General features: G+C 35.4%; 1 protein-coding gene across 1 annotated transcript in view; it reads right to left on the bottom strand.

The window, feature by feature from the left end:
* Positions 1 to 9595, bottom strand: part of CDIN1 (CDAN1 interacting nuclease 1) — a 311962-nt gene that overhangs the window by 210591 nt on the left and 91776 nt on the right. Inside the window, exons 4-5 of the mRNA XM_060262588.1 lie at positions 4132 to 4192; positions 914 to 986 (exon numbers count right to left, since the gene is read on the bottom strand). Of these exons, the coding sequence (XP_060118571.1) occupies positions 914 to 986; positions 4132 to 4192 (134 nt within the window). The remainder of the gene's footprint in view (positions 1 to 913; positions 987 to 4131; positions 4193 to 9595) is intronic.

Below are 9595 nucleotides of genomic sequence, written 5' to 3'. Positions count from 1 at the left end.
ACACTGAGAGCAATTACCCTGATATTCATGACTCACTTTGAATATCACATTGAATATTACTCATAAATCTTTTACGAGCACATCCCCAGAGCTCACTTAACAGCCGGTTTTAATCATGCAGTTGACACAGAGAAAATAACAAAATGTATTTTTTCAGTGGCAAATTAATTTAGGCTTGAACCTCCTCCTGCAGCTCTATTCTTTTCATTTTTTCCTCCCAATATCAAGCTCAGTTAAATTCACTTTTGCATTTAGCAGCTACATTACTCTGAGGCCACAGAATTTTAAAGAGACATAGATTTCTTTTCAAGGATTGTTTCTGCTGTAATTATTTAAGTCACAAGCCAGCCAAACATTTTAAAATCCTATTGGTTTTAAAGGAACAGAGTTAAACACATGTTTACCTCTTTCATATTTACTCTTTTTTTCAAAATGTTTATCTGTCTCTTTTCTCCCAATCAACCAGACTTGACATCAGTGCAGTTTAAAAGTATTGAACATTGGTGGGATCATGCATATAATATTTTATGTCCATTTCAGGCAAGAGAATTGGTCATCTTTTAGAAACGAAATATAATTCTCTAGAAGGAATTCAGAACTGTTCATTGTCTTAACCATGGACATTTTCGTGCAAGACTCCCATAGCTGTATTTGTGCCCATCCTTCTCCCTTGTCAGGTTTCCTATGAATTCTGCTAATGTGGATCCCAATTGGGAAGAAAAATGCAGAATTTACCCAATGGAAAATGCAGGATTTTCTTTCATATAAAGATGTGATTTAAATATCAGATGTGAAAACAAACAACAGTATTATTAATGAAAAAGGTGCTTCCTCTTAGCTTACCTGTAGTAATGTGTAGATTATGCTTATATTTATGAAGGTTTATAAATTACATATATAATAAATTACTTACGAATTAATCCATCTTGCTCTTGTAGAAATCTTTCCAACACAATTCGAGCCATCAATGATGGAGCAAAATCCACCTTACAGAAAAGATAAAGAGGAGTGTCAACTTCTTTACATTATAATCATTGTAATGAATGAGTGGACAGAGTAAAATGCAAAGGCCAACCACCATATGTAATATTTGCTCACAATCTACTGGGAACCCGAATGGCAATACTGCCAAGACAAATGAATTAAGCTCTAAGTAGCTTTTATTCTTTGAACTGTTCTGTATCTAAAGAGCAGGACTAAATGTACTTACTGTGTAACCAAACAAAACCAACTAACATGAATGTTTATGGGAAATAGTATTTTCATTTACTGACAATAATCAGGCCCAATAAAGTGATGTAAAATTATGAAATGAGCAAGATTTACATGAAGGGATTATTTCCACACATGGCATAATTTAAAAAATACAAAGGGAATTAGAATGGGATAGTAAATATCCTGAACTTTGGTAAATATGACTAAACTTTATACTCTGAATTTCAGTCTAGATGATATAAACCTGTATCCTCCAATCCTCCAAAGGGACAGCTGAATTCCACTTAAACTTATGTAGGTACATTTCACCCACAGAAAATATCTATTGTAAAGGGCTCAGAGAAGGTAAGATCCCTTTTAAAGATCATCATGATTAATACATTGCATTTATTTAAAAGAATTTGAGATAAGTAAATTTCACTTGCATTACAAACAATTATTTTTGCTTTATATTTCTTCATGGGGATTTGTATAAAAGTTCATTTTATTTAGCCACTAGACAAAAAACTGTCCTCACTTGTACATATATTTCCCCAAATATATATGTACTTGGATGCCCTTAAATTCCCGAGGTAGAAAATGCTTTTTTACAGAGCAGCTTATTTCCAGTAACCCACATCAGAGCTGACACATGAAAAATGGTGAAATTACTGAAGGTAGTCCAGCCTGAATAAGGACTACCTTATTAGTTCAGGTACTTGCATCTCCCTAATTTTCATATTAATCACACACCCATCTTTCTCTGAAATAGGGCCATCATGCTTCATGTCAGAATTTAGCATGTAAGTAAAATTCATAGTGCTTTAAATCCCACTTGAAAATATTTGTCTGGTGAGAACATAGTAACTAATTTTGTTATTTCTAACCAACATCAGAATTTCAGGGTTTTAAAAATAATTATATTCCACATATACAACATGGAAATGTTTGCCATCATTTATAAAATTTAAAGTAACTTCATAGACTTAAAAAAAATTAAAAACAATAAGGACATATTCTTATTTAAGAGCGATGCTATACACTGTAATGCATCTGTGTTATATATTTCTCATCAATTTTTACCGTTTCCACTGATTAAATATATATTGACTCATAAAGTATTACCATTACACCAATTGTCAGCAGATGCAAGAGTATGCGATTTAAATATTAACTACCATATAAAAATGGCAGCTTGATTGTATGAAAGCAGTAATCTTGTGCTTGTTATTGCCACATTTCCCTAATGCAACAGAAGCAGTCACAAAAAACACTACCTTTCATACCTGCTAGTTGTACAGCTAGTAATAAATAAGTTATTTAAAATAACTTTTCCTGCACCTCTAATTTTTTTTAATCCTTGGATTTAAAACAAAGCATATGAACTGTTAGAATGCATAAGTATAGTGTGGATAAAGGCATGGTTCAGCATCATAAATTATGAGCGTTATATAAAAGCAAACAGGAACTGCATGGATGAAAAAGACAAAAAATGAAACCAAAAGCATATGCAAAACCACTGCAATTTTGGGGGCACCCTTAAGATTTTCTCCTGTTACAATCTCTAGTATACATGTTATGTACCAAGAATTCATTCTATAACAGTGTCTTTGTTTAAAATAAAGCGAATGGTGTATCCTCAAAACCTTGTGTCAGAAACTCATCCTTTGCCACTAATACAAAACTATCATTTTTGAATGTTAACTCAGTTATTACACTGTGTAGATACTTCTTAGGATATTAAAATTATCTCGTAACTGATAGCTAACTGCTCATAGGCTGACTATAGCAATGTACATCAAACAGAAACATAAAGAAAAGCCATACTTCCTTGGTAATGTAACATGTAAGACCTGCTGCTGTGGCACCTGCTATACTCCAAGCACATTATTTCTTAATTCAAACTCTCATTTTCTGTCTTTACTACAACATTTAGCATTTAAAAGCAAATCAAGAATGACAGACAGACATGCATTTTATCATATCCTTCTAAGGGTTATATAAGTGTTTCCAAAACAAATAAAACATGGTAACATCAACTGTATTTGAGATTAAAATATGTTTTAGATCCAGATACTTCCCTGTCAGGATAACAACCTTTTTATGCCCACTGCAACCGAATTCCTTATGGAAGCCACCTCTTTCTATAATGATAGATATAATCTAGAACAGTTTCCACTGTGGTCTACCTGTGTACCACTCCAGGCCCAGCGAAACTCAGGTTGACTGGACAAGATGAGGACATGACTACTGCACTTGCTAAGCGAAACACTAAACTCACATTTGCCAACCCAAAAATCCATTACCCACCAAAAACAGGAACTTATCCTTCTACACTTAAGAATAGCTAACTATAACAAAGTTATAGCTCAACTCTCGGAAATAACAAAAAGCATCATATTACTTCATTCTGCAACCTTTGATGTGCACAACTAATTAAACTGGCATTAAACTGTTTTGCTTTTGCTATCATCTACCTACTGAAAGGAAGATTAGAAGGAAATTGTTTTAATCTTTACTGTAAATTTTATATTGCAGATATATTTAATAAAACAAAACTAATAAGAAAATTAAATTTCTTAATTATTCTGATGCCCATATGAATTATAGTAAGTCAGTATTTTTAAAAGCACTTGTCTTCCTATGTTTCTCAAAAAACAAAGGGTGTGGGAGAGAAAAGGAAAAAGAACCTTCTAATAAAATAAAAAAATTCAAGAAGCTCTCTACATATTTGCCTGGAAGGTAAAAGATTAATTGTATTAACTGATTAACTAATAAATGGGGTTCCTCAAATTATGATAAGTACTTGGAGACAACAGAACAATTTAAAACATAACAGCGTGCTTTGAGACCACATTTTTAATTACATTTTTAGTGAGGGCACTGTAGATATTTTCCTTATGTACATTCCAGAGATATATTTGAAATAATTATTACCTCATTAGCCAGTTCCAACAATACAGGAGAAGCTGCATTTTTGCTCACTCCATTCAGGTACCTAAAGATGACAAAAATCAGATTCAAATAAAAGGCCAGCAGAGAACTCTCTCTCACACACACACACACACATACACGCACACACATTTCCTCGCTCTACTCACTGGGGAAAATACAAGAAAGAACTGTCTGAGTATGTACACTGATTTAAAATATACGTATTTTAGAAACAATTCCTAATCACTAAGCTCTGTCTCTAAACTCTAACAACTCACCACATAATTATTAAATTTAAAGAAGGCAAGTGTATTTCAAGTTAGGCTGTACAGCACGTAAGAGAACAAGACAACTATTTTCAAGAGCTAAGGTTTTATGATAAAGTATTTTTATTAGAATTTCGTACAAATAATAAAAAAACAAGACCAAAAAAACCTTACTCACAAAAAGAAATAACTACAGTTGTAAAAGAAGGAATTAATATCAGACTTTCTCCATTACTAGAACCCATACATTTACTTATTACCAGAGCTTTTTTTTTTTTGTAACAGGAACTCCTTTGCATATTAGGCCATACACCCCGATGTAGCCAATCCTCCAAGACTTTACAGGGCTCTTAGTACAGGGCCTACTGTAAGCTGCAGGAGGATTGGCTGCATCAGGGGTGTGTGGCGTAACATGCAAAGGAGTTCCTGCTACAAAAAAGCCCTGCTTATTACAACCTTAGTCCAGATGATGGAATTTGCAAGGATGGGCAAACTTACCTCTCTGATAAAAGATAAGGCTTTACTTAATTTTATGCATACATGGAAAACTTTTATGGAGTTCTTGTGTGAAAAGGGAAAAAATGAATTGATGGTTCGTGGTTCTGAAGACTAAAAGGTAGGGATTATAAGATTATACAGAAAGGTAATAAATTTTCTTTGGTCTGATTCTGGACAAAGGTTTCAGATAACAATGTTTGATGGTGCTATAATCGCAGTAGTAGGGAGAGAAAGATAATTACCTCTGGACTACTAGACACGCCCCTACATTATTACAGCATTCTGGTTTGTCTGCAGTCTGTTGATGAGTATTGTGCAGCATTCAAACATACATGACTCAAAATTTCAAGTCTCAGCAGAAGGAGCTCCTTCCTTGGAAATCTTGTATACTAAAGCCAGATTAAAAATCCATCCAAATGCTAATACTCTGCAAGTCACCACTCTGTACCCATGGCCAAGGTTTGGATTACTCCAATGAGTATTAATGCTATTCCAACCAACAGGGCAGCTTACTTGACTGTAAGACCACAAGTACATGTGGAGGCCAGTCATCAATGATGGAACGCAAAGATCCAAGCCAGGGTTCTACCTTAACTCTCAACTAAAGTGTGGTGCTTAATTGCTCTACAGGTCTACTCTACTATTTAGGTACTCTAATGAGGTCAGATCCTTGCTGGCTTTGAAGGGAAATCTTTCTGGGAACTTTCCCAGATCCTGAAGAACTTGACTTATTATTATTCTTTGGATAATGTTCCCTGGGGTCTATATGTGCTACCTGATACATGGCACCTGATACTGGATAATTCTAGGTACAGCCAAACCTCATTCAAGTTCCCAGTGGGTTCTCAAACCAGCCAGAATAGTAGCGACTGGTCTGTTTCTGATCTGTAACAGACCCACTGTTAGGCACTTGGCTGGTGAAGAAAAAGGTTTCTTCAGTTATCCAATCAAATACTGCCAAAAATGGTTGAGTATTATTATAATTATAACAAAGAGTTTATTATAATTAATATGGTATGGTTAATAGCTACTGAAAAACACCAGCAGCAACCCCTTTGATCTGGCCTCAAAGGTTTAGATAGGCTATTTTTATTTACTTACTTGAGACTAGGGATGGGCACAAACTGGAAAAATTGATTCATTTCATTTTGTGGTTCAAATCAGAGGTTCATTTGATTTGGGAAGGCGTGGATGGCTAGAAAGCTCTGGTATGCTGTGATGTGCCTGGCATTACATCACCCGGAAGTGATATTATCACACCAGGCACATATCCAAATGATGCTCTATCACTTGGGAAGAAACTCTATGATAACTGTTCTTTCTAAGAAGGAAACTGTTCTTTCTATGCAGGAAACTGTTCTTTCTATGCGTGCCTAGATAGAAAATAGCTTTGCATTTAGAAGCAGGTTTTCCCCTTCCTCCCCCAACTCCTGTTTTATGTTTCTATTGTATTTTTGTACATTAAATTGTTTGTATGGCTTGCATTGTAAGGCTCCCCAAATTGGGGGGGGGGGGGGTGTTGAGTAAATACTGCAATAAACAAATGCAGAACTCAGTAAAAAAAATTCCAAACAAACTTATCTATCCTTGTATGCCAAAAGGCCACATATTTATACTTGCACACTACAAGGCCTTCTCATATCAAGTCAGGTTGCCACTTGCTTCTGCAAAATTGATGTTTATATCTGTAAGATTTTACCACTTTATAAAAAAAGGCCATTATTGTGATTTACCATCCCATCATACGTGATGCAGTGGTTAGAGTGTCACAGTAGGATCCACAAGTACCAAGTTCAAAACCCCACTCTGCAATGAAAACTTCCTGGGTGACCCTGGGCCAGTAATATACTCTCAGCCTAACCTACCTCACAGGGATGTTATAAGAATAAATGGAAAGAGCAGAGAACACTGGGCCATAAACGAAGTAGATATATAAATGAAGTAAACAAAAAAATAACATCCAAACATTCCGTTTCAAATTCAAAAATATACATTTAACCGACTGTAAACATTTAGTTAGACTGAGCACAGAAGAATAGATGCTTTCGAGCTGTGGTGCTGGAGAAGAATCTTGAGAGTCCCTTGGACTGCAAGATCAAATCAGTCAGTCCTGAGGGAAATCAACCCTGACTGTTTCCTGGAAGGTCAGATGTTGAAGCTGAAATACTTTGGTCACCAAATGAGAACTCACTAGAGAAGATCCTGATGCTGGGAAAGACAGAAGCCAAAATGAAAAGGGGATGGCAAAAGATGAGATGGCTGGACAGCATTACTGATGTAACTAACACAAATTTGAGCAGACTTCGGAGGATGGTGGAAGACAGGAGGGCCTGGCGTGACTTGGTCCATGGGGTCACAAAGAGTTGGACACGACTGTGTGACTGAACAACTACAACAAACGTTTACCAGTGTCTCAATTTCTGGACGTTTATAATATTTGTATTGGATTGACTAAGCTGAAGTGTGAACAATAGCCAATGTTGTCCTCTCATGTTACATCTACCTGTATTTATCAATATGTCTTGCAATGAAATAACTACTGCAAATGTCACATCTAGAAAACTATGTTCTTCTGTCAGAATTCAGTATACAGTCAGTTACCATGACTTATTTTTCAGTTCTCATAAAAGGAGATCAGGTCAAATACTTATTTATTTATTTGCATTGTTTATATTCTGCTTTTCTCACAGAGACTCAAGGTAGATAATATATAGTGAGCCAGTAAAACAAAATAGAACATTCAATAACCAATGCATTAGGCTTTTAGAAGTTTGGAACCACCAGAAAGAAATGAAGCATAGCTTAAGTATTAACATTCCTCAGTAAATGGTACAGAAATTACATAAATAGGATCCCACTTACAATACACAGCAGTATAGACCACAATCCCTAATAATTTATCCAACCAAGTTTGTAAAAGTATTTTATATAGTACCCTTGCAGAAAAGCCCTTTTGAAGTGTTGATCATATTGTTTTCAAGGAATGTGTGCACATCTAAAAAGTGTCATTGATAGCAGATACAGATGCTAGTCCATACATTATTTTATATATATAAAATCATGCAATGGCTTTGGAACTTCATTAGAAGAATATTGTACCATGCCAATGTTGTACGACTTTGTGACTTCAATTGCGACAAGTTAGATATATTAGGAGGTCGGTATAATGAGTAACCAGCTTGCTGGGGGGAAAGTGTAGATGATTGGGGAAGGCAATGACAAACCATCCCGTAAAAAGTCTGCCATGAAAACGTCATGATATAACATCACCCCAGAGTCGGAAATGACTGGTACTTGCACAGGGGACTACCTTTACCATTAGATATGTTAGCCTTTTTAAAAAACAAAAAAAGTTAATGGACAGGGTAACCACATACAGTGATTAGAGTGAAGCACTAGGACCTGGAAAACCACCTTTGAATCCCCATACTGCCACAGTACCTTGGTCAGTGATAATGGGCCAGGCACTCTCTTTCAGTGTAACCTACCTCACAGGATCACTGTGAGGATAATGTGGAGGAGGGGGACAACCATGTTGTAAGCAGTTTTGGGTCTCCATTGGAGAGAAAAGTAGAGTCTAAATGAAAATTAATAAAATGTAAAGAATGATCAAAGGCACTATTAGATTTTCATTAGTTGTTTTGTTTCATATATTCTAATCATATGAACACCAGATGCCCTGGATGTTCCTCAAGATTTCTTAAAAAAAAGTATAATAAATAAAATAAAAATGTGCTCCTGGGAGGAAGAAGTATGGACTGTGGTGGTATCTGAAAGTGAATACATTTCCCTTGACTATTCTTATGAAAGTTGTTGTGGTTTTAAAGATTCTTACAGTTGTCTCTTCCATTGTCTTAGATTTGTCCGGTACAAATAATCACCAACAAAATATCTTACTTGAATAGAAACTTTAATACGTACTGACAGAATAACAGCGTGGATGTAATATTTTTTAAATACAACTTGATAGGAGTTCTGAAAAGTTCAGAGTGAATTTTTTTAGTTTGATCAGAAAACAATGGCCAAATCTAGCAAGATGATTCACATATGGGCTTCATGCAGCTGTTCATTGAAATACGCATCCTGTTCTCCAAAGTCTATGGCTTGAATCCAGTAGAGTATTATGTGGCTGGAAGATGCGGTGTGTTTTTATCCATCTCTCCCCTCCAGATGCAACTCTAAATGCTCCCTAAAATATTATTCCAGAGGTTGTCTCCCAGGAACAGTATTGGAGGGGGCACTTTAGACTGCAGTAGAAAGCATCAGGTGAGAAAGTTGTGCTCCATGGATGGAAATCCTTCTGCCCTTGGAATCATCCACATAGAGTCCACTTGTAGTCAACTTTTTTGTTATTAGAGTTATGAAATTACAGTAGATGCTAAAAACAAAGCTAGAGCCCTCCACAGATGAAAACAGAACAAACTAAGCCCTCTTGGATAAGAATTGTGGTTATTTAGTTGTGTGAATATGTGTGTTTCACATAAATTAACAAAATAAAGCAAACAAATAGATAATGATTACTAGTATTAACCCAAAGATTACTAGTTATTTAAGCCAATTAACCTCTTAATTTCTGTATAATAAATCACAATGCTCTTACATTTTCCTTATTGAGGCATCAATAAAAGGAATACATCCAATACATTAAGATCACGGGAAAGACTATTTAATGCCGAGGTGTCGAACTTATTTGTTACAAGGCT

Source organism: Heteronotia binoei, chromosome 21 (genome assembly GCF_032191835.1).
Source record: "Heteronotia binoei isolate CCM8104 ecotype False Entrance Well chromosome 21, APGP_CSIRO_Hbin_v1, whole genome shotgun sequence".
Taxonomy (NCBI): Eukaryota; Metazoa; Chordata; class Lepidosauria; order Squamata; family Gekkonidae; genus Heteronotia; species Heteronotia binoei.
Note: the sequence above shows the minus strand (reverse complement) of the source record. Positions and strands in the feature narration are given on the sequence as shown.